This window comes from Emydura macquarii, unplaced genomic scaffold, assembly GCF_026122565.2.
Source record: "Emydura macquarii macquarii isolate MOO-44397 ecotype Brisbane River unplaced genomic scaffold, CSIRO-AGI_Emac_v2 contig_3110, whole genome shotgun sequence".
NCBI lineage: Eukaryota > Metazoa > Chordata > Testudines > Chelidae > Emydura > Emydura macquarii.
This window is the reverse complement of record NW_027133247.1, coordinates 193,682-219,952: the sequence shown is the minus strand read 5'-3', so window position 1 is coordinate 219,952 and position 26,271 is coordinate 193,682. Positions and strand designations below refer to the sequence as shown.

General features: G+C 40.1%; 2 protein-coding genes across 7 annotated transcripts in view; one reads left to right on the top strand and one right to left on the bottom strand.

Moving 5' to 3' along the window:
* The window catches only part of MIGA1 (mitoguardin 1), a 52,354-nt gene extending 26,536 nt beyond the window's left edge, over positions 1–25,818 (bottom strand). Inside the window, exons 1-7 of one of the 3 annotated variants that reach the window (XM_067530704.1) lie at positions 25,745–25,818; positions 24,244–24,414; positions 16,718–16,895; positions 16,067–16,203; positions 13,710–13,833; positions 12,494–12,630; positions 11,575–11,698 (exon numbers count right to left, since the gene is read on the bottom strand). In XM_067530704.1, the coding sequence (XP_067386805.1) occupies positions 11,575–11,698; positions 12,494–12,630; positions 13,710–13,833; positions 16,067–16,203; positions 16,718–16,895; positions 24,244–24,342 (799 nt within the window). In that variant the 5' untranslated portion in view covers positions 24,343–24,414; positions 25,745–25,818. Of the gene's footprint in view, positions 1–11,574; positions 11,699–12,493; positions 12,631–13,709; positions 13,834–16,066; positions 16,204–16,717; positions 16,896–24,243; positions 24,927–25,050; positions 25,439–25,744 lie in introns of those variants that run through there. The other 2 variants (XM_067530703.1, XM_067530705.1) reach the window with 2 other exon arrangements.
* Positions 25,819–26,110: 292 nt separating this feature from the next.
* Positions 26,111–26,271, top strand: part of USP33 (ubiquitin specific peptidase 33) — a 96,567-nt gene continuing 96,406 nt past the window's right edge. For all 4 annotated transcript variants that reach the window (XR_010916701.1, XM_067530687.1, XM_067530686.1 and 1 more), the window contains exon 1: positions 26,111–26,197. The gene's annotated coding sequence lies outside the window, so the exon portion shown is untranslated. The remainder of the gene's footprint in view (positions 26,198–26,271) is intronic.

The window sequence follows — 26,271 nt, the reverse complement described above, 5'->3', positions numbered from 1 at the left end:
GATGGGTAATAGGTCCCATAGTGAGACTGCAAAGTATTTAAAAATATAAACATCTTTCTCAGCTCGCACTCTGTATGAGAAATGGAGAAGAGTGGTTCATAGGGTTTTGGGGGATGGGCTTGGAAGTGTTATTTGTGTGTATGCGTTAGTAAAAACAGGAACATGTGTATCTGTGTGTAAACAGGTTTCTGCAGGTCAAAGAGAGCTGGCTTGCATTTATTGCTGACTGCCACAAGGCCTGTTATCTTCTGTAGCATCAAGTTGCATAGTTTAAGTCTCTTGCTGAGAGAGTTCTGGGACTTCAACTCATGATTCTCCCCTCTTGCTTCACAGTTTCATGGTTCCAGTGGAATATAGCTGCACTGACAAGTTACTGGAGGTGGGATAGGGGAGTAGATAGGTAACTATAGCCAATCCTTTGGAGGACTCAAGATCCAGACAGAGGCCTATGGACTTTATTAAATGGGAAGCTAGTGTAGAGAGTGGTGGGTGAGTAAGAGTCAGACTGATATGCTCAGTGATCTATGTGGCTAAGCAGACTGGTGCTATGTTTTGTACTGCTCAACTTTCTAATGTATAGCTTCACATCTAGACATGAGTTGCAATAATCGAACCTTGAGGTCACAAATGTACAAATTACTGTAACAAGAGCCAATTTCAACAGGATGCGGCGCAGTTTTCTAGCCAGTCCCAAATGAAATGGTCGTTTATTACCATAGCTGTATGGGCATCTAATGTCACTAAGGAGTCCAAAAGAATCCCAAAGCTAGCTTTAACTTCATTTAATTCATAACAATCATGATTCAAAGACAGCTCAGGGGAGTTTTAATCAAGGTGTTAAGTATATGTTTGGAAAAAATTAATCAGTCCTGCCAAGTAGGAACTGGCTATTGGTGCATTGCAGTTAAAATTTTCAAGAGTCACCTATAAACTGGTCAATTTCACTTCAAAAGTCATTATCTGTCTGAGAGAAGAAAAGAGCTTGTGAATCTTCAGTAGATATTCCCTGGAGATTAAGCCATGTAACAATAATAAAAAACAAACTAGGATTTAGCAGAGTTACCAAAGGGATTATTCTTAAGTAACAACAATTACCTGCATGTATTATGTAAATCCTAGTTATCCAAGAACACACTCGCCTCCAGCACAGCATCCTTTTTCAGCCTATCAGAATCCTAGAGAAAAATCACTAGTCTCTAAATTATATGCTCCTGAGAAATGGCCAGTTTAGTTTACATTAAAATTACAGTTGTTAGCACAAAAGAAGGGCAAGAGATCCAGGAGACTTCACTCAGCCTGGTTGTCACACCAGTTACCAAATACAACTACATTCTTCATGGTCACATAAGATCCATCACAATAGTCGATACATACAGTTTTAAAAGAGCCATCAGCCAAGAAAGACACAGTAAGTGCCTGCAAGCTTACTACAATGTAAGTATGTAAATATGAGAGATGTTTTGTTTTTGTTTTGTGTACTACACCTTTAAGTATGAATAGTTTCTGCCTGTTTACCAAGGGACAGCATTACAAGTCAATTCTATATGGCTGGCACACAGTGAATAACACTACTGTCTTTCATAAAGATTTATATTTGTTGTTTTGTTGTTGTCCTTAATCTGAAAGGACCCCAGCTGAATGAAAGTACATTTTACTCTGTGTAAGGAAAGCTTAACAAAGGTAGATATTTTCCTATGGTATCAAATACAACAAAAACGACACTGGTAATATCAACACAAGCCACAGATTGAAGCAATGGAACCCAACCCTCAATATGCAGTAAATAGACCTGCAAGATGCTAATCACACCACTTCCCATCTAGGTCAGAAGAAGACTTGGACAGATTGACCCGCTAATCCCTAGAAAACTTCCAAAATACTTTTGAGTGAAATGATTTATAGCAAATTCTGGGTTTCACAAACGTCACTAGCATCAAATCTTCCAGGTGTGGACTATCATCATAAAGGTCTATTATTTGTTAATCATGTGCACAGTGCTGTACAAAACAATATGTGGTCACTGCCCCTGGAGCCTACACTGATTCATTCACTCTAAATGATGTCCTTCATCTAGCATCCCTGTAAAATAGTAAAATCAGGCACCCCTGAATGAATATGTTGCAAATTAAAACACTTACTTGAATGCCTTTACATAGGGATTTATTTTTAGTCTTTAAAGTAAATATCAAAATATAGGCAAGGAATCTGATTGTAAGAATGCATTCTGATTTTTCCAGTAGACACAACTAAATCAAATCACCTAGGTAATATATTCGGGAAATACTTAGAATTTTCTTCCAGTTTTAATCTTAGATTTGATATTTGGGGAGAAGGACAGGGTCAAATTGGCTCTTTAATGGTTTAAAGCTTAAAAATATATGTTTGATATTTTGAATTGAAGTGTAATTACATTTTAACTCGTTGGCCAAATTATCAACTTCTATATAAAATTAGCAGCTTTTATATAAAATGAGAAAATTTAATTATAAAAATAAAAATATTTACAAATAAAAATAACCTGAAAGAACTGCTACTACGTTATTTAAATATTTAATCTAAAATGAAAACCTCAAAATAAGATGACAATCCTAAAGAGACTATGCAATTCAAATCTGAGAGAGAAAGACAGGGCAAAATAGGCTTTGAACAGTGAACTGTGGACTTTGAGAAGCATAACTCCTGTTTTGCCAGTGTTTCTGAATTTTAAGAAAATAAAACATGCCTACTGCATGCTTGATAAGTTGAACCTAAATGTCACCTGGGCTGACACTTGAGGAACTAGGGCAGTAAAGATCTTCCTTCTAATTTAGTGAATTTGTCCCAAGGCTCAGATAGAACAGTCCCAGCTGGAGGGTAATACCAGAGAGGATATGCAACATCCTCCTTTTTGTGCTTTTATTAGGATAGAAAGTAGTGAAGTCCAGGATCTTGCAAGAATTCCTGGCCACTAGCATGTTCCTCATCATTTGCTCAGATGCCCAAGTGTCAGTAGATGATGATTCTATTATTGATGTAAGGACTCCCAAGTGAGAACTACAAGGATTATTTCTGAGGCTTGTCTACACCTAAAAATTAGATGGATCTGGCTATGTCACTCAGGGCAGTGAAAAAATTTGTGCCTTGTGCAATGTAATTAGGTTGACCTAATCCCCATTTTTGACATAGCTAGAATTCTTCTGTCAGCCTAGCTACCACCTCTTGGAGAGATGGATTAACTAAAGTAAAAGCTCGTAATTATGAGCACCTTGGGAATGGAGATTGTTCGTAACTCTGAACAAAATGTTATGGTTGTTCTTTCAAAACTTTACAACTTGAATATTGACTTAATACAGCTTTGAAACTTTCTTATGCAGAAGAAAAATGCTGCTTGTAACCATCTTAATTTAAATGAAACAAGAACAGAAATAGTTTCCTTACCGTATCAAATCATTTTAAAAACTTTCTCTTTATTTTTTTAGTAGTTTACTTTTAACACAGTACTGTACTGTATTTGCTTTTTATTTTTATTTTTTTTTTGGTCTCTGCTACTGCTTGATTGTGTTCTTCCAGTTCCAAATGAGGTGTGTGGTTGACAGATCAGTTTGTAACTCTGGAGTTTGTAACTCTGAGGTTCTACTGTACATCAATGGAAAAACCTCTCCTGTTGATGTACAAAGCGTCTATGCTACGGCACTACAGGGGCACAGCTGCTGTGCTGTAGTTGTGCCGCTGTAGTGTAGATATGCCCTTAGATTGTAAACTTTGTAGGGGAGAGATAGTCCTTTTGCTCTGTATTTTTACATTGCCTAGCATGATGAGGTCCTGTACATGGCTAGGGCTGCGAGGCAGTAAAGTAATACAACAACATACAATGCCACCATCATAGTTTGGCTAATCTCCTTGGTTATTCAGAGAACCATACTCAGTAAATAAACCTGATCACACTCTCACACATACTAAATATGAGCTTGTGCCTTTCCTTTGTCTGTGGCTGACTAACTCTGCTTTGACCTATGTAACAAAGTCTTTTGAAATTGGTAATTTGTGGTACATACACAATGAGGCCCTTTTAGGTTCTCACTTTTCCTTTGATGGTTTTGAAAATTAAGTTTGTTCGTTTTCACCTGCACGTTAAAAACTTCTACCAATGACTCTCAGTAAGGCCTCTTGCTCTTACGATATACTTGTGTGTAACCGATGTTTATGTGATAATTTCTCTTATGCTTGCATAGTAAATTAATGCCCAAAATTTAGTTTTATGTGCGTTCAGTGCATAATCTCTGAATAAAAAAATTCTTTGAATTATACTGTCTTGGTGTTACACCAGGGCAGAATTTAGACAATTATGCCTTTCCTTTGCCACCTGCATAATTTTAAATGTATAAAAGAGTGAGTAGTGGAGCTATTAAAACCATGTTACAACAGGAATAGTTCTTGGATTAGCAGCATTTTATTCATTTGTTGAGTTCAGACAATAGACTAACTGATTTGCACTTATTTGTTTAGTCCCATTATGACTCCACTTTGCTACTCTCTGCCATCACACAATCAAATTTGGAATTTAAAACTGGTAAACCCAAAATAACTTGTACTAAATGAGCTGCTGTCTGATATATTCTTGAACTCCAAGAGGAAGTACATTATAAAATAATGTATTTTATTCTGAGTTGCCTTCCAGTCCCAATGAGTGAATTCTTAGTCTGGCTTTTAAATTGCCAGCAAGAAAAGTTTTTTTGTTTCATAACAGATCCTGTTCCCTTCACAAGCTTTAAGTCACATTTAAAACGTTTATGCACGCAGACCATGTCCACGTGCTGCTTCTTTCCTCTGCTAGGCACTGAAGCCAACAATTAATGGATCCTGATTTTAAACTAATGTTCTTAAATCCCAATCCAAACATTCCAATACAACTACTGAAGAATTTGACTGGCTTTTGGCCATCACATTTGTTCAGAAGCCTAATAATTCATGTGTCATTTGGCTTCTATAGTTAAATTTGATTTGACTAAAGAAAGCAGAGATTTGGCATTTGAGTTGTCTAATTCCTTCACAGTTAATTCAAGTAGTTTTTCAACATAGCTGATTCTTGCTTCTTCTTCCCCTCTGTCCATTGTTTTCCTGTAGCTTAGTAAGCATCAAATCTATTTAGGATTCTAAAAAGTCAATTTAAAATTTTATAAACACACATTGCTATGATGACTGCCAGATACCTCAGTCATCTGCTTGAGAGGTTTTCTTACCTGTTCTTTTCGTATTTTAAAAACAGACTTCAGAATTCAGTCCCTCTTCTACTTTTGTGCAGAGATGTTTCTCAGCAATTATGAAACAATCTGTTCATTTGAATTCAGTCTGATAGTGCGTTAGATACAGAGCTGACTAGAAAAAGTCATTTTTGGATGGGAAAAAGAAGGAAAATTAATTCCAGGCTTCCACTCAGAAACTTCTTATTTTCCCCCTAGGGTTAACTCCCATCCTTCTCCAGTTCCCAGTCTCACTCTCCCACCAGGAGACCACCAAAGAAGATCTATAGAGATTTTTAGGTAGTAAATCCTTCTCACCAGGTTTGAGGTTCAAAGGTCTTCTCAACCCTAAGGCCCCAATGCAGCAAGGTACTTAACCATGAAATAGGTCTACTCACATGCTTAAAATTATGCACTTGCTTAAGAACTTTACTGAATTAGGATATTAATCTGGATTACACACTGTTCCTCTGTTAAGCAGCTCTCTGCCACCTTCCCAGATCTCTGTTGTGCTGCCACAGGTAGATAAGCAGTCAAGCAAGGGAAATCAGTAACAGAGGGGTAGTAATGACAGGCAACTTCTAGTAACTACTTAGTATTTGGAAAGTTTTTTTAAAAACTTAATTTCCTGCGTTTCTCATCTTTTGAAAAAGGAAAAGAGGTAGACCAACATCCAAGAATTTTTAACTTCTTGCTGGAGAGTAAAAGAGCACAGTCCCATACAATATACCCACTCAGTGAAACATGGGCTCCTACCAACGATGTGCTACTGACATGATAAAAAAGGATTTTTGCAAAAGCTTCTGTCCTTAGCCAGTGCTAAACCTTATGATTCAGTGGCATACAGGCTTCCTGAGATAAGTAGTGAGGGACAAGTGAATCAATTTGGATTGTTTCCCATTTAAAGAAAGATGCACTGTCCATCATAACCAAGAGGAGAAGTGACATCACTTGACAAACACATTTATTTTAAGCACATTTGCTGGCACTTATACTCTGTTCTGAAATGTATATTATGTTAATAGTGTTGCATGTGGTTCAACTTATGTAGGGATAAAGACCTGGGTAGACAGATGAAGAGGGAGAGGTATACTCTGTAAGAATTAAAAGTAACTACACAACTGCTGACACTTGAAATGGAGCATACTGCACCAAGAGACAAAAAATATTTATTTGAATTGTAGTAAACCCAGATGCTCCATTCAGGACTGAGGCTCAAGTATCAGTTATATTTGGCAGGGATGACTTAACAGGGATCAGACAACTCCAGCACGGGCCATGGAATCATCCCAACCCTCACTTCAATTTGGTGGCAGAATTTTATTGGAGGACACTTGGGAGCCCCAGAGAGTTCACTCCAGAACAGCACAGTCTCCTGCAAAGCCTGACTTCACCGAACATGTACTATAAGAAACTAATTCAGCAAAGAACATCCTTAACTTTAAGATATGGGACTTAAACACATGCTCAAATGTTTTGCTGAATTGGGGTCTGAATGCATTCCACTGTCTCTCAAGAATAAAATGGAGTGAGGGAGGCCTCTCTAAAATATGTATTGAAGGAATTCTTTCTCCAGGACCCTGCTTTATTCAACCTACACTTGTGCACTGAAGGAGGGTTTTAAAAAAAAAAATTAGCCTCAGCAAAAATTAAGCAAGCATACAGGGCTGCTACAATGTTCGGAAATAGTTATTTAAAAATTGTTATTAAACAAATGAATGCAGACAAAAAGTACATTAAATAACTTGTAATTTAATCAAATCAAAATGTATTTACCCTAGCCCATCGAAATGAACATATCTGAACCAAAAACAATCTGTGCTGCATTTCAGCTTTCTTCTGTCATGCAGTACAGTGCTAAACATTTGCACAAAAAATAAGTTTAATAATGACAAATTTTACTCCCTCCACTGTCTTTGTTCATTAGAAAACATGTTTTTGTTCTGACTTTCCTGAATGACAAATTCACTTCTGAGCAGAGACCAGACTTTGAACATTTCAACCTGAAAAGTGAAAGTTTGAGAAAGATGTAAGTAAACAAAAGGGCCCTTTAGAATGGAAACACTTAAGCAAGCTCAACTATATGTGCAGCTGCACTTCCTCCCTAAGCCATCCTTAAGGAGTACTAAAGAATTGCCATTTAGATCTTAAATTCTAGAAGCACCAACAATATATCTAGCATTGATGGATTAGGAGAAAAAAATTACAAAACTGTGTATAATTGTTTTCCCTATACCAAAAAAAAAAAAAAAAAAAAAAAAGGAAAAATGGATAAAAAGTAAAATTTACATGAATTACAATGTAATGGCCACTGCTGCTAAATAGTAATTACAAGAAAAGGTTACTAGCCATGAATAGTTTAACTCATTCCATACAAGATTCCATGTTATACATTCACATCAGGGAAAATTCACATATCAAATTCAAAACAGTTTACAGGTAGATTGTGCATTTAGGGCCTGATCTGGTAAGTGGATCAGGGCCTTTGACTTGGCTTGCGGTAGTTTTATAGTAAGGTTGCAAGTATAAAACCAAGTGGAAGTTAAGTGTACCCATAGATTTCTCTTACAAGGTTTATTAAGGTCAAATTCTCTGAAAAGGGAGAAGACAGGAATTAGTGCCTGTCAAAGAGCCTGCAACCTTCTCCATTCTGTTCTACCCCTCAATGCCCCTTCCGCAAGAAGTCACAAAAACAATTAACATGAGAAAGTTGAATCTAATTATCATTTCACTCTAGTTAATATCTTTAAATATCAGACTATATTTAAAAAATTCACATGTAGTACAGTGACTAGCCATATCTCACATCAAAATGAATATGAATTTGTTCATTGTTTTCAATATATAACAAATCTTGAACAAAAATATTTGCCACAATAGATCCTTACAGGTTACTCCACGGGAAATGCCATAACTTTTCTGAGACAATGTTTTTCAGTTTGACTGGAGAGAGACTGAAACATTCTTCACAAATTAAAACTGGCTGTTCACACCATGAATTTAAGATACCAACAAAAAAAGTCATAGCAACAACCTGGCTAGCAAGCACTACCTATCAAATTGCTTTATTGGTTGTTTTTCCACTCCACTTGGCCAGCATAAATAAAATTCATAATAAACTGCATGAGGCAACTGACAAGCTCTCCCTCAAGGGAGCTACAGAATGAACATTTGAAAAGAATGCAATTACTTGGACCATACTTTTAGTAAACAAATAATGAAACTCTCACATCTCAACAATGGAAAATCAATTTTTAAAAAGTCTGCCTTAGAAATGAAGTCTTTTAAATGTGTTTAATCACAGCTATAATTAAACACATTAAAAGATATCATATTCACTCAGTCCTTAGCAAATTACTACTTTGTATGCAAAGTTTAAAACTTGAGTTTGCAGGAAAGAAGAAATTACAAGTAAACTGACATACAACAGCTGATATGCATGGGAACCTGTGCCAATGGAAATTTATACTACTGTGATTTCAGGCCTCAAAATGTAACATCCAAACCTCTTTCTGCTTTATGAGTTACGGTAACAGGTGTAAGAAAAACGTGCCAGAAAATTAGCTTTGACCTAAATTTAAACTCCCACGTTACTAAGAGCTGTATTTAGTGTTACAGAATATCAGCAGGGTTAACAGATGAAAGTATGCCCCCTGGTGACATTCAAAGTTAAAGCTAACAACCATAAGATGTGTTTTGCATCAATAATTGGCAATTACCTATTTAAGGTCAGGTGGTCTTTGTGTCAGGGATATGTCTTAGCCATACCTATGAAAATCCCCGAAGTTCGGTTAAGTTATAAGCCTTTGAAAAAAACGCAGTTCACACATGCTCAGACTTGCTAGAGTTAGAGAAAATCTCCTAGGGTTCCATCCACACTGGCATGTTTCAGCCCATGGCTGAGCAAGATTTTCCCTGCAATTGCAGCTCTGGGCTGTTGTGGACTGGGCCAGATCTGGATCCTGAGAATAGGAGAACAGCATTTCTTCTACTTTTTGTGCCCCTCAGCTGATGTCCAGGAAGGAAAAAGGAAGCTGCCTGATTCAAATGCAAAGGGGACAAAAGCCAAGGTTTTTTTGAGGAAGGAGGAAGAAAGGGAGGGGGAAAAGGAAAGGGAGATTGGGAGGCAAAGGGACGGAATTAGTTGGGCAGGAGACTGGAAACTGAGTAGGGGAGACTGGTAACTGGCTGGGAACTACTTGGATAAGGGGAGACATATGAGGAGGAGGAGTCAGGGCAGAACTGGTGCTGGCTGGGCAAAGAAACTGGGATAAGAAACCTGGTGAGGGGCAACCTGATTTGATGAGGAGCCCAGGGAGCGAAATAGGGATTATGAACCAATGGAAATGAAAAACGGGAAATAGGAAAGGGACAGTAGGGAAGATGTGATGACACCGAGACAACAAGCCTAAGAAGCACAAAGTGGACTGGCTAGGTGAAGAGAATGGGAATAAGACAGGTTGGAAGGGACAGGGCAGAAGAGTCTGTGCCCATATAGCACACACCTCTTCAGAGCCTAGAATGGAACCTAAAATTTAATGAGTCTCACCATTCCTCTGTCACAAATGTTTGTGAAACATCCTCTGGCAAAGTGTCTCTTTCATCCCCATCTAGTGCAGGTCTACCCAAGGATAATAGCCTATTTTTGCTCTCAGTAACTCTGTCAGCTCAAGTGGCAGAGGTCTGTATGTTGGACCCATAGAATCCACCCTGCCACATGACAGAATGTTTTTTTCAGTGCTCTTTTAAAATCCACCAAACTGCGCGCACACAAAAAAATGGTTTGTTAAAAAGAACATTAAGGTTGCAAAGTCAAGCACTCAATTGTTAGGAAATGCCACAATTAAAGTTACCTGTGCAACCTCAATTTCACCCCCCCTGTGCACTTGCATTATGAAACAGTCTTTATTTATGTGATCACATACGACTTTTTCCTCCAAAGGAGCTCTGCCTCATTCAGTGCACAGGAGGGACCTGCTATGAGGATGAATCAGGATTGTGTATGAAAGGAGGCTGCTGTCTGTGAGACTCCTGCTTCATCTGTTGCTGAAGTTGGAAGGTGTGTGCTTGACTTTTCAACTTTAATAATGTTCTTTCAACCTAGTTTTCGGGTGTGTAATTCTCCCACTGCCCACACATGCACCCCACCCAAGAGTATGCCAATTTGCAGCCTAAAATGAATTTTTATAGTCTTTCCTACCTCCTGGGGAAGAGCACCCTATCAGGGCTGCTGCAGACGACAGGCAGAGCTCTTCTCCTCAGGAGCAGAGATGAGCTTTTGTGTAGAGGAGGGGAAAGAAGAGGCAGCAGACTATACCTTTTTCACAAGGACAGAGGGTAACAGCAGAGCTGCTATGCTTTGTCTGCTTACTCCTCTCCTTCTTGTGAAAAATGGGACAGTCTGCTCTCTGCTTTCCTGTCCTCCTTTCTTCTTTGGTCCAACACTAAGCCTAGGAATGGGAAGAGGAGATGAAGAAACCTTAAAAATGTTTGCAAGGCTGTAGGTGTTGTGCATACACTGGAGGTGGGCAGGGAAGTTAATCCCCCTATCTCAACATTTTTCATTTAAAAAATCTTTTTTTCCATGTCATTCACGTCTGATAATTTTTGAATTTTTTGAATTAACAGTAATGCATGTGCAGGAGAGGAAGGGAAAAGAAAGAAGATAGATAAAGTGACAAACAAAAGTAGAGTGTGGGATTAACTTTCTCCCTTAAAGAAAAGACAGCTGAAATAGAAACATACTCCTAATATTATTCCAGTTGTAGTTACCACAGGGATGTTATGTGATCACAAATGAGAGGAGAGGTAATCCATAAAACAATGTAATGGAATTTATTAGGGATTCAGGACAGATTTATCTGTGGATAATTGTGAAATTCCATCTTTTTCCTTTGTAGGTTTATGCCACGATTACTTTCTCGCAATCCTTGAACTCACTCAGTTCTTCACAACATTTCAGGAATTATTGTTGTTAGCAGTTTAGAAAGGTCAAAGACCTTTTATCACCCCATTGTAAGTGTAATCTGAACTAGCCAATTTGAATACCATATATTCTTATTATACAAATATAATTATAATATATTTTGGGTTCAGAAATCCTGGAACATTGAGAAATATAAACACACTAGAAAAACACTCTTCCTGAGCCAATTATAAAGATGTGTAAAGATGTGGCAATTGAGCCATGTGCACTAAGCCAGATAGTGGGGTAAAAATTGAATTCTGTAGGCTAGATAGATGGTCTATTTACTGTTCATATATTTCTGTGCATTGAGTCTTTGGTGATTTTTTTTTTTTACTCTGGATGATCATGTTAAGAATGATAAAAACATACAAAGATAGAAGAACTCACCAATATCATTAGCTAGGGAAGCAGGATCAGATGCCCCAAGGGTTGCCTCAAACTCCTCCTGAAGACGATAAGCTCTTTGAAGGAGGGATTCAAGCTTATGAATGAATTCAGCACTAATGATATCCTGCAAGCAGAATTAAATTATACTATAATCAACAGAAGACTTCTTTTTAAAAACTGAAAATATTAAGCCTTCAAAGAGTTCACAGTACTACATTAACCATGCCCTAAAAAAGTTCAACATTGTCAAATAGCTTAGGCATCCAAAATACATGCCTTACTGGGTACATATACATCTTATTAGGTATAAGTAAAATAAAACCAACATTTAAAAAAACTTTGTAAGACAAATGAAATAATCATTCCTGATATTTACTGCACTAGTGATGATGAATGCCTTGGTGATTGAGATGCGTATGCATGCTTTAGATGTGTATGCATGCTTTAAAATGTATTAGCATTTTAGGATAGAATTTTATGAGCAAGGGGAACAAAGTTTAACTGTATTACATTGTGCATGTTCACAAATTAGTCCTCCCTCCTAGGAGCCATTTGTACTGAGCCCTATCCCATCTCATACAGGTTTCCTTTTTACATAGGGAGGAAGTGACCAATGGGTGTGCTGCAGAGAACTGGCTGAGGAAATGCTGATGGAGCTCTGATTGTGTGATGGTTTGATAATATCCTCCAGGAGGAATGCTAAAGGAGCAACAATTGGTTGTATGGCTAAAAACAGCCTAATGCTGGAGGAAAGGGGTGAGCTGGAGGAAAAAAGAGAAAAAAGTGCAAGTATTCCAACATAAAAACTCGAATTCAGAGGCAGCTTCAGCATCCGCAGTAGAAGCTGAGCTCTATTACTCAAATATTTCAGTGACTTGGCTACGCAGCAACTGTATACTATAGTTTATGTAATTCTCACTTCTACACTTTCTTCTGCAATGGCATCTCCTGCTCCCAGTTTTATGGAACTACAACTCGCTTCATCTTCAGCTTGTCTGTTACGGAAAGTAAGTGCCTGCTCCCATCGACGTAGTGCTTCTTCAAAAAGCTCCATACCTACAGGGGATCATGAACACTTCCATTACATTAAACAGAAATCCTCTGTATTCGTTTACATTTCACTGTCCCCAAATAACCACATGCAAAATAAGCTTATATATAGTAGATATAGAAATGTTGTTTTAAGGAAATAATGTTGAAATTGTAGTAATATAATGAAGCTCATGATGAGAGGTAATTTTTTATTAAAACAAAGCACCACAAGAGTTCAGTAAGAATCTCGCTCCCATTTACTTTGTTACATAATTTTATGATTAGCTACCAATCTGTTAATGTAACCAACATATAGTCAATTTTTCATCTTTTTTAAAAAAATGCATTTGTCATAACAGGGAAAGATTTCCCTTTCTAAACTAATTAAAATAAATGCTGGGTGAAATTTTTTGGCTGAACTTTTTTTCAGCAAAAAAAGATACAGATTTAGTTATGCTGAAACATTTCATGAATGTGTGTTGTTTTTGCCAAATTGTGTCAACAAAAACATTTCTGAATGTTGAAAAGAAGTGTTTAAATTTTTCAGTTCAAAACAATTTTTTGGTTTGAAATTTCTTTCAATTTTATTAAGTTAGTAAAAAACCTTTAAAAATGGTAAAAAAATTGGGACATTTCATTTCAGTTTGGACAAAACATTTCATTTGACCCAAAACAAAATTCCTTGACTTTTTGATTTGCCAAATAATTTTGTTTTCAGTTTGACCCAAAACAATTTATTAGATTTTTTTCAGAATTGCCAGTGCAACAAACAAGTCAGTAATTCTAACAGCTCTAATTAAAATCTCATTGCCTATCTTAATTCCAATTAACTAATGTTTATAAACCAAATCTCTTTTACGTATAATAAGAATTCATTGTTCTAACAGAAGATTTTTTAAAAATATCTGTATACAGGAAGTACTTTGTCCAGTGTTAGTAAAAAGATCAAGCTTGTAGGATGCCTTGGCAGCATATCATGATAATATTGTGAAGGAGTTACTTTACTATAAATCAGAGTAATTTGTTTTTAAGTTTTAAAGCATTTGAAAGTAGCTTGCAAAAAACCAGTACTGCAACATACACCACATAATATTATAACCTACCCATCAAGTATAAATTTTCAGGCGTGGTCACTGGAATATTGACAAGTTTAATATCTTCATCTGTTTTGTCCCAGGAACTGGAATTGGCACAAGCACAACTGAGACAGGAGGTGGCACTCTGGACCTAAAAAAGTGAGGTGCATTGTTAAACAAAGGGTCCTTTAATAATAATACTGATTTCCTGGTGCAATGCACTATAATCAGAGCTATTTAACTAGCTACTTTAACAGATTACATTTTAAAAAATATAACACAGTATTGGCTCTTCTTAGGCCAAAAGTAATATCAATTGCTTTTCCTGACACCACACTCAATTATTAACAATGATATCATATAAGTCTTAATACTCAGTCTTGATGGGAAATTCAAACGCACGACATAAAAATCAATCAGAAATAATCCATTACTATAGCAAGAATATAGTCTGCAATTTGTAATGGTTAGTTTTCAAAACGAAGTTTGACATCTGATTGTAAAACCATATGAAAAACAAGTTTAAAAACTAAATCTTGATTGCTAGCCTTGTGCTATATTGGATATTTTACAACTTCACTGGGCAATACAGATATACAATAAAATAATCCCATTTTGATTTTTCTTTACCAGGTGGAAGAAATGTGAAAGAGATCATTATATAAGGAAAAGGTGACAAGAGAGCTCCCAGCCTGAACTAATGTGCAAAAGACCTGTGGATGCTAGCCAAAAAACAAGACAAGTCAGCAGGTTTGCTATGCTTATGTAACATTCCAATTTATCATAATTGAATGTGCATCCTAAACGCCAAGCTAATTCTCTCAATAACATTTGTATAATGCCTAAACCAGTGTTTTCCAAAGCATAGGGTATGCCCTCCTGGGTGTGGGTGGCATACAGAGATTGGTGGGCATGGACAGATCTCACAATTTTTCTTCAGAGTCTCAGCTTTCATTTAAAAAAAATAAGTCCAGTTGCAAAGAAAGTCTTTTGCAACACAATGTTAGCATAAGTAACACAGAGACATCTGCCTGAGTTTGCAGAGATCCTGAAACAATAGCAATGAGATGTGAACTGTTCCATTCATTTCAATGGATGCTAACTCAGATGTCAATGATACTTTACATGCTCTAAGCAATGAGATAAGTAAAGAAAGGAAAGGAAGTATCATATTATGAATATCTACAATAGCATGTTCCAAAGTCAGGAGAATGGGCAGAGAGGACGCATAAGTTAAGATGCATAGACCTTCAAATAACCTTCAAATAATATCAATCCTGAAGCAAGGGTGTGACTAGTTTAATTTTCATTTATTAAAAAGGTGCCAGGTTCAGCTTTCAAACATTTGGGAACACTGGTCTAAACATGATTGAGAAATCCTCAAGTCTATCCACTCTCCTAACTGGATAACAAAGATGCCATTGGACCTAAAGCCCTCTCCCTTTAAAACAGCTCCTAAATAGAGCTGTTACCCAGTGAAAAAAAGACAGGTCATAAACAGTCTAAAAATTACTAATCCTCACCACAGCATACACCAGCCTTTGGAGGAAGAGAAAGGAACTCCTTTCCTTACCAGAACTAACTGGAGGTTCTGGTTTCTCCACCTTTCTGACTTCCCTAAAAGCGCAGAGAAAGGATTACTTGAGAACTGGGGTTCTTCAAGGTGTGTTGCTCCTAAGGGTATTCATTGTGGGAGCATGTGTGTTCCAAAACTATTTACAATATTTACAGATTAAAAGAGCAGAACGCTGAAGAGTAGAAAACGGACGCAGGAGTTTCTAGTCCAATGAATCCCAGACCACAAGCAGTAGAAAAGGAATTGGAGGGGTGGTCAGTCTGCACCACCCTATATGCCTTCACTTGGAAACACTAAGAGGTGCAAGGTGCCCAACTGGCATTTCTATTAAAGAATTTCTGGTTCCAGGCACATGCGCATCCACTGTGAATACCCATGGGGATCAGCACTTGATGAAGAGCAAGTCCTCTTCCCACTGCTCTTAGCTACCCAACCCCAAGACTGTCTAAGCGCCTCTGAGCTGTGCTGTCCTAGGACAGCAAAGGAAAAGAAAGGTCCAGAGGGAGACATACACAATGAACAGAGGATTTGTGAGAGCTCCTCCTCCACCTTCAAAGCTGTTCAAGAACTCTCTAGCATGAAACTTAGCTTGCTTCTACATAGGAGGTAAGCTAACCTTCGCCACACATGGGTCATTTTACTGTGCACCCTGCTTCCCTAGCCTTCTGAGGCTGTGCAGCCCTTAAAGCTAGACATTTTCAGCTCAAGAGAATCATTTGTGTGCATTCATGATAGGCAATGAAAATTAATGTTCAGCAGTTTATGCAGTTTACTGTATAACAGATCCTTAAGAATAGCTAATACTTACTGACGCCAAACTTTGTACTGAACCAGAATATTTATTGAAAAGTCCTCCATTTGCAGAAACACAAGACTGAGAACCTTTTTCTTTGGCTGAACTCAAAGAAAGGGTCAAGTTTTGTCTGCTACTGGAACAACTGGAACCTAATAAACAGATAGACTAATTTTAAGAGCTTCTGCAACCAGAAACATATATTATATCAGCAAGTGTTCAGGCCTGAAATTTATCTAATTATTCACTACATCACATAAGAATTTTAATGATTCATCTTAATTTCAACTTTGATGTTTACATATAAAAGGGTCAGAATACCTACAAGAATGAACACATTATTAAAACAATGTATCTGATCTAAAAGATATCATTCAGAACAGTTGGAAACTATTAGCTCTCAATAAGCTTTTTGATTAAAAAAGATTTTATCTGCAGAGTTTAACATTAACATTTAGCTTTCAAAGCAAATGACTACCCGAGTCCTAAAATATTGTTCTCATTTTTGTCTATTTTTCTATTTTTTAAAAATAATTAGAATTACAAACACGCTCAGTATTTCTTTTCTTTCCCAAAATTCAAGAAAACTCTCTCTCGAGTTTGATTACATAGTATTTAAGGTTTTTTTTAGAGAAGAAAAAAGGCTTTTTTGATTCTCTTATGTACCTTTTTCTGATGCAGCTGTTCTAGCACATTCTAGTACAAGATGGCCTGGTTCCCATGGTGACACTTTTGTGTTTTTCTTTCCACGTCTTCTTTTAAAATGATGCGCCAGAAAAATTACAGATACTGCACTCACAGCTGTTATTACAAACAGCTTCTTCAACCTAGGGGAAAGTTTTATCTGAAAAGACACCACGAGTATGTCATCACTGCAGAGATAACACAAGCTCTTTCTTAGTCAGGTGCTGCTCCTAAGTTCTTCTCCCATCCACACACAAAACCCTCTCATCTCAGCTTTCAATCCAGGCTAACTGATGGTAGCCCGCCCATTTTGTACTGAAGACACAGTCTAAATCACTTGAGTGCTGATAGTCCCCTTCAGTGCCTTCCCACAATTCCCCCTATGTGCCAGGACAGACACGTTCTTCATCAATTTACTGGAAAAGAATCAGAGTGGCTCTGCTTGCTGCTTCACAACTAACCATGAGTGATGACTTAATGACACAGAAAGGTGAGTGCAGCACCAGTGAAGATGCAGTAACTCCGGTATGACTTTGCAATGTGGCTGCTCACACCACAGCTAGGCAGTCCTGGATGCCAGTCACCCGAGTGTATTCTGCAGTGAAAACATACTCCAAGAGTTGCGATCTTTTAAAGGGATTATTACAATTTTACTGGATAACCTAAGTAATTGACATTGAAATTTTCAAGTAAACATTTTTTACATTTCAGGGACTGTCAAAGATATCATTGCTACTTTTCAAATTATTTACCTAACAGCTAAAAACAAACAAACATGAGGAGCAACAAAGTCCTCACTGGACTAATGTTTTTTGGATCTCCAGCATTCCTCTTTCCACAGTTTAAGAAACATCATTTATTCCTTTTTTAGTTTGAAACACATGTGCTTACACTTTGTATTTGGTTATCAGAGTGATATTTTACTTCTACATTTTGGTCTGGATATAGACCATTTCCATTTGAAATTTTAACATCAAGTTTTAAAGAAAACCAGACACTATAAATGCACAATAAAGTACAATTCTGCATTAGCCAAGAAATAAACGAGGCGATTAAATATAATGGCCTTAGACTGGGTCTCAGTCTCTAACATCTATGAATTTTTTCTCTGAATCACTCTCTATATAATGTGATAAACAAAGTTCAAACACCAAAGCACACTAAACAACTGGAATTAAAAATATTAACAAAACTTTGAAAATCTGAAGTGACAAGCAATACAGGAGATTCAGGGTATGTCTACACTGCAGACTGAAGTCAATTTACTTTAAATCGACTTTCATCTGCCGAATTTTAGAAGTTGCAGGAGTGTGATCACACCACGCTCCTTGTGGCGGGCTCTTGCATCCCCACTCACCACGCTTGGGTCGACATTCAAAGCAGTGCACTATGGGTAGCTATCCCACAGTGCAAATAGCCACAGAGACTTTTGGGAAGCTTGTTGTCCTCCCATGATGCAACATGCTCCCCCCCCTCCATTCTTGTCCCAAACAAACTGCAAATGCTTTTTCACGCCATTTTTCTATGCCACGCGCACCGTTGCTGGAGAGACATGGAGCCCGCCCAGCTCTGCACTATCATTTTGAGCATCACAAATACCTCATGGCTTATCCTGCAGTATTTTCAAAGGCGAGAGAGGAACCGCAGCACGGAAAATAGCGATGTTACTGAGGCAGCCCTGCTATAAGCCATAGAGCAGAACAATTCCCATTTGCCGCAGACTGTCATGCATCATCTTCAGTCCATCCAGTGCTGGTTCTGGTCCCAGAAAACAAGCACAGATTGGTGGGATTGCATTGTTATAAAGGTGTGGGATGATGAGCAGTGGCTGCAAAACTTTCCTATGCAAAAGGCCACTTTCTTTTAACTTTGCGGAGAGCTGTCCCCAGCCCTGAAGCACATGAAAACTCGCTTGAGACAAGCTCTCTCAGTGGAGAAGTGAGTGGCCATTGCTTTGTGGATGCTGGCAATTCCAGACTGCTTCCGGTCAGCTGGGAATCAATTCAGAGTCAGTAAATCCATCATTGGAGCTGCTATGATGCAAGTGTGCAGGGCCATCAATAGGCTTCTGCTAAGAAGGGTAGTGACTTCAGGAAATGTGCAGGCCATAGTGGATGGGTTTGCTGCAATGGGGTTCCCAAACTGTGGGGGGCAATAGATGGCATGCATATCCCTATCCTAGCACCTGACCACCTTGCCACAGAGTACATAAACAGGAAGGGATACTTCTCAATGGTGTTGCAGGCCCTTGTGGATCACAGGGGACGTTTCACCAACATTAATCTGGGGTGGTCTGGAAAGATGCATGATGCACGCATACTTAGGAAGTCGGGTGTATTCAATAAGATACAGACGGGCACTTTCTTCCCTCACCAAAAATTAAACATGGGGGATGTGGAAATGCCAATAGTGATCCTGAGGGATCCTGCCTACCCTTGCTCCCTTGGCTAATGAAGCCCTACACCAGGCACCTGGACAGTGAGAAGGAGTGTTTGAATAACAGGCTCAGCAAGTGCAGAATGGTGGTGGAATGTGCATTTGGCCGGTTAAAAGCCAGATAGAGATGTCTGCTTACTAGGCTTGACATCAGTGAAAAGAACATCCCATATGTTATATCTACGCTCAGAGCCAACCATGGAGCACTTTGGCTTAGGGAAACATTGAAAAACTGGTTTTGCAATGAACTACAGTAATGCATGTCTGTGCTGTGCCTTTATTTCCCATCCCCCACCCTTGCTCCAGCAACCACCCCCCCACGCTATCAATGAATAAAGACAGATTTTTTTAATGCTACTAAGTTTTATTTGTGACCTGTTTTAATAGGGGAAAGGAGGATAACTGAATATTGTAAAGTGTCACTGTGCAAGCAACTGTGGTTGCATGCAGTTCTTAAAGGGGCTGTTGTGTGCTTCTGCTTGCCTCTACCAGTGTGGAGTGCAGCACATACTGCAACCTGTTCAGTCTCCTTCTAGACTGCTTCAGGGCTGATAAAGTTGTAGGCAGCGGAGGTTTTGAAAGGGCTGCAGAGGGAGTCTGTCCTGCCACTGCTCTACCTGGAGCTCTACCAAACGCCTCCACGTGTCGGACTGATCCCTCATATTATGCAACATCTCCTGTTGTGTATCACACTTCTGGGCAGATCTTCTGTGTTCCATGTCCATGTCTAGTTTTTCAGACAAGGACATCCTCCAGACTCTAAGCTCAGTGTCAGAAGCCACGGAAGCGTTCATTAGTTCGCTGAACATGTCATCCCATGTTTTTTTTCCCCCCGCTTCCTAATCTGGGAAAGTCTTTCAGCTGGTGTTTGGCAAGGAGAGCCAAAGGTCGAGGTGTCTACTGTAAGAAAAGAAAAGCACAAAGTTCCATCGTTAGCTGACTTAAAGTAGTAAAGGAAATGTTAATGTAAAAAGTACTCCCCTTCATGTTCACAAGGCTAAGCCAGACCCGCATTCCTTTCTGTACATCTCGGAAGGGTTGGACTGGCGTTACAGACGTGGTAAGCAAAGGACCCTTGCATCTGTTATGGAGACGCTTAATTAACACTAAAATCCACAATCCACACTTGAGCAAGGAGAGGGATCACGGGGCTCTCCTGTAACATGCCAAGAACTGGTTTGGGAGGAGGCTGACAAAACAGATTAGGGGACACTGCGGGTGAATTGCAGCGGCAGAAAACAGGGCAACCAGTGTCCTGACCCATAATGCCCATTGCAATAGTACTAGGACTAGGAATAGTCTTGGGAAGGCGCCCAAGGACCCCATCCATGGCAGAGGACTAAAACAGAGTGACTGTATTGGTTGGGTACTTTAAACTTGTGCTGTCTTCCCTAAGTGACCATGTGCGATAGTCTCCTGAGGGTAACAGAGGAAGAAAGGGAAGATTTGCTGCAAGCATCGAGGTACAGGCCTGTCCCTTATGCTGCTATGCTGTGTTCCACAATGATGCCAGCTCATTTAATAGAGTGGTGGGGAAAAGTATCCTACCATGGCGGAAGAAATAAGGCGGCCCTCCCCAGAAACCTTTTGCAAAGGTTAACAGATTACCTACATGAAAGTTTCCTTGAGATAGCCACAGAGGATTTTTGGAGCCATACCTCTGCACATAAATAGTCTGTTCCAGGAGTAACCCTCCACTGAAGTTTGCCACCACCCAGTAAGATCCTCCCCTCAAAAACACAAACTCCTTTTAAGAAGCTGGACTGGGGACATAACCGCAAAACAAAGATTTGCCACACACACTCACCAGATGTACCTTCCCCTGCATCTTGATCAGGCCTGCTGTCTTGTGTGTGGCTGGACTGCTTTGGGATAACAAACAGGTCCTGGCTCTCAGGGAGAATGGATACCCTGCTCTCCTGCCCCTTGCTTTCCTCCTCATTCTCCTCATCCACAGAGTCCTCCTCATTCGTCCTGGACTGGGATTCTTCGGAGGTATCGATGCTGCGTGGTTGCACAGTGGTGAGGTCACCACCGAGAATTGCATGCAGCTCCTCATAAAAGCATCATGTTTTGGGCGAGGAGCCAGAACGGCTGTTCGCTTCCCTAGTTTTCTGATAAGCCCGCCTCAGCTGTTTGATCTTAACATGGCACTGCTGCATGTCCCTGTTGTGCTCCTTCCCCAACATGCCGCAAGATATCTTCTCGTATATATCTAAATTTCTTTTGCTGACTCGGAGCTGAACCAGAACAGACTCTTCACCCCATAGACCGATGAGATCCAAGACCTCTGGTCGACTCCAAGCTGGAGCGCATTTGGGCCGTGAATTCGCCATGAGCAGTTCAGCTACAAAGCTCTCTCCACACTGTCTAAACCGGAAACTGAAATTCAAAATTTCCCGGGGCTTCAGGGGAGAAGCTATTTCCTGTTTATGTGGCCACGTTACAGCAGAGCGTGAATGTCCAGAGCGGTCACAACGGGGCATTCGGGGATACCTCCCAGAGGCCAATGGCGTCAATTTACGTTGTACTCTGCCTACACTGACGCAAATTCAACCCATGAAATTCGAATTCAGTGCTATGCCACTTGCAGAGATGGTTTTATTAGGTCAACTTTTACCATGCTTTAAATCGACGGAACTTATGTGCCAGTGGAGATACATACTTTGGGGGTTGACATAAGCAGCATTACGTTGACCTCCATTGCCAATGTACACCAGGCCTAAAGAAAAAATTATCTAAGTGGAAGATAAGGGGCCAGATCATAAGTATGGAATTTGTGTTGGTTTGGTGGTAGAGAGCAGAAAACAGAAAGCCAGCACTTGGGGTTTCCACACGAAGACAGAGGGATGGCATAGTGGTTTTATAGCCAATCCTTCCCTCAGCATAAGGGGTGTGGCTGGAGCATCTCAGCTGTCTGGCAATCCTGAGCTACCCATTGCTTGGAGCTGTAAGTAGCCAGGTGTAATTTAAAGAAGCCATGAAGTTACAGATTACACTGAATGCAAGGCCAGCCTGTAGCCAGTTTCAGGATCTGACAACTGGAAAGTGGTAAAGTTTAGAGCCACCTCTGCCCCCTCATCCCTACCCCTCAGAGTGTATCTTGGCCAGAGCTGCACATCTAGTCCAAGAATAAAAACATACGTTTATATAAATACTTGTATATTCAGAGCAGCTCTGTAAACAATAATATTGTATATTATATAAATACTTCTAAATTCAAAAGCAATCTGAAGAGAAAAGCATTAAAAAACCCGTAACACTGCAAAAACCCAAAACAAGATTATAGTAAGCAAAAATCAGTGTATTTAAGAAGCACACACATGTATTTATAAATAATTGCAATGAGACTTTTGACTTAATAATGACCGACATATGATTCAAGGTTTTAAAAAATTGTAATGAGATATTCTGGGATTTTTTTCCCATGCAGTTGTGCATGCACATATGATGGTAAACAATTGAACAGACATAAAGGAGAGCCTTAGGGATGCAAAATTAATCCCAGAGTTGGACACAATATTTATAGGGCACAGTAGCTTGGTGGCAACACTGCAGCAGCACACAGTGTGAAACCAATGAACTGAATGGAGATCTGAGTTGATTTTACAAGAGAAAGAAGGAGTGCATCGCAGCAGTAAGTCATTCTCATTATTTGTAGGAAAATAAGAAAAATGAGACTATTTTGGGTACTAACAAATTATGCAAAGTTAAACATTATAAAAATGTTTATAGTTGTATTTCAATGCATAATGTATTTATAAAACTAGTGGTTTCATTACATTGAAATTAATATGAATCACTGTCTTTATATTTAAAAATATCTGTAGATACTCCTGACTGTAGACCAAGTTTTGATTTACTGTCAATGTGGCTGTCTGAATTAAATGGAGAGCAAGTTCTGGATCTATCTTATTTATTTATTTTACAGACAAGTAGCACGCCACCTTTTTCTATATGGTAGGGCATCAGTACAAGGACTTTTCTTTAGCCATAACACCTTCCAAGGGATACAGCAACAGCTTTCGCTCTTCCCAACTGAGGGTTTACAATAATTTAGATGGGTTTGATTGCTCTCTGTCACTCAGCCACATGATCAGTTATAGCTGACAGCTCTCTCCCTCCTTTGCATCCTCACTTCCTGTTTTCCTCTGCCCATACTGACAGCACAAATATTGTTCTGTCCACCCCAACCTATTACATACAAGGTGCTCCAGAAACAAAAGTTAAACCAGTTTTCTTACAGATAGTGAATGCCAATCCTAAAATGTTTCCAATTTCCATCAGTCTGGAGACTGAGAACATATTATGTTTTTTTGTTCTAAAGATAGTAATACTGGTAATTAGTGACCTATGTACATTCTGTTAATTAGCATATGCTAACAGTATACAACAGCAAGAAAACAGATTATTGTAATAATCTTAACAGTGATTTGTTTGTAAAAAGCAAAACAAAAACTAAACTAAAACTAGCTAAAGCTTTTCGGGATTTTCAGTTATGAGGGATAGTGAAAATAGAAAACAGACTGGATGTAAACCAACAGCCTCTCACTACGGATCAACACAATGTATGTATAACCTACTGTAAATTAATCTGGTATTTAATATCACTCACTTCATTAATCTTTATATTGTGTGACAATTCATTGACACAAGTCTAATAAAAAGTCTACAATCTAGAAAACATTTTGAAACATACCAAATAATATATTTCAAGGATTAATGATGTTTGCACATACAGAGCGTGATATTTGATTTAGAGACCTGTTACAATGATTAATCTGCAGTGAAGGCATATACTAAAGCAGAGAGCATAGCCTCTGCATTCTGATGTACACTGACTTGAGAGTGTCTGAATGAAAAAGACAAAAGAGCTTTTAATTCAATGTTCTACTGAAGTTAAAATCAAAACATTCCAGGCATATGTTTAATAAACATGTAACCAAATATTATGCACACAATAACTGAATTATTTAAAACAAACACTGTAAAAATTAACTATGAAACATTTTCAGTTCTGTCTCTAAAAGAGGCCATCACAAATGAGACTATTGAAATAATATATTAATTACCTGGATGACAGAATAATACCAGGAAATGGGAAAATCAAACACCCGTAGAGCTGCTGTCTTTAGAGAAAAGTGTGTCTCACTAACAGCTTCTTCTGACATGGCTCCTTCTCTCCCATAACCTCATAAGTGAAACTAACTCGAAAACATTTTAGTCACAGATGGTATCTGACACTGTCAAATGAAAATTACATATTAAATTATATATCACAAACATATATGTAGTTTTCTTCTAAAAATTTCCAACAACCTTACATTATAAGATGTTTATTTTGGATAATGTTTATATGAAGACTGGTGTTCTCAGTAGCACCTACCAAGAACAGGGTGAAAAACTGAGATAAAATTAGGCCCAAATACTTTTAACAGTTCTGTGGAGAAAGATCCTCATACCCAATTAATGAGGAAGCACCCAGGGCTCTGCTCCACCCACATGGAATAGCTTCCAAGACAGGGGCATTTCATAACCCCTAACCCAATCTACTTCTGCAAGTCACGATCTCTATTTCTTAGAAAAAATATCTGCTGTCTAAAAAGATCTGGGAATCTTAGACTGAATACCTAGTGACCACAGAGTTGCAGCAGCTGAAGTAGCTTCTCTCCCCTTTAAGGTGCCAATGACCTATGAACATACCATGAGGAATAATGTGGCTGTTCAAAGGGAATTCCCATTTCTTAAAGAGAATTTTGCTATTTACTGTCAGTAAAGCCAAACACAAAGTAAAATGCAATAAGAACTCTAGATATAAAAAGCCGGAGGGTCACACAGAGGGGCTGTAGGGTCAATTGTAGGGACAAGCCATTTGGTACCTGTCAAATTGTTCGTCTCATGGGGAAAAGCAGAGAAATTCTGTCTCTGGGATGCGCTTCCCGGGCAAGGACGGTCCTTGATCCTTTCCCTCCTCTGTCAGCCCCACCGCCGAGGTAAAGGGAGCCCACGCCCCTCCCGACTGCAGGCGGGCTAGCCCCAGCTAATCCCTGCAACCTACCGCTGGGGGATAAAAACACCTGCCTGGGTGGCTGGGACCTGGCTCACCGGGCTTCTTGCCCCGGGCTAGGTGTTCACAGGGCCCCGCACGTTACACCCCAGCGCGCCGCTCTCCCCCCTGGGCTGGGGGCGCTGCAGAGGCCGGGTTACCGCGTCCGGGCAGCCGAGCCCCGCGCGCCGCCGAAACCCAAGTCACGCGGAGTGCAGGGGCGCTCACAGCCCAGCGTATACGCAGCGCGCGCCCCGGGTTCGGGCCCCGGAGCGCAGGGCAGGGGCAGCCTCGCTCCACCCTTCCCCGGTGCGGAGAAATGGCCACAGCCCGGTAAGGGGCGGGGGCAAACGCACATCGCCCTCTCCCCCTCCCCGGGCGATGCACAGGCACTGGCTCGCTCCCAGCCCTTAGTGCCTCCCTCCGGCGGCGCCCCACGCTGGGTTGCGGGACCCCCACCAGCACCCCAGACACCTGCCTGCACAACCAGCAGCCCTGCTCCCGCGCCGCACCGGCACCGCCCTCACCGTCCGCTGCTAGGAGACAGCAGCCAGGAGATTCTACTTCCGGTGTCAGAAAAGAAGCACGGGGTGGCGGTGGTGCTCCCTCTACACCAGATAACACCCTGCGAGAGTCTGTCACCGCCATCTTTGGGCGGGGCGAACCCACCCTTCGGAGACACCCAGCGCCGCCATCTTTGTGCGGGGCGGCAGCGAAGCCGGCTGAATGTGTGCGAGAGACACCCGGAGCCGCCATCTTTGTGCGGGGCGGAAGCGAAGCCGGCTGAATGTGTGCGAGAGACACCCGGCGCCGCCATCTTTGTGCGGGGCGCGCGTCAGCGTCCCGCCCGGGGCGGAGCTGCTGCAGCTGACCGTGACACAGTCCTAGGAAGCGGAAGGACTGGAAAGAAGGAGCCGTCGCCGGCTGTGGCTGCTGCGGGCGAATAGCGGAGCCCGTGTAAGCGGGGCACCACGAACCAGGTGACGCCGCCGCGCAGCGAGTCCCGGACCCGGACCCCCCTTCCTTCTCCCCTGCGGAAACCTCCCCACCTCCC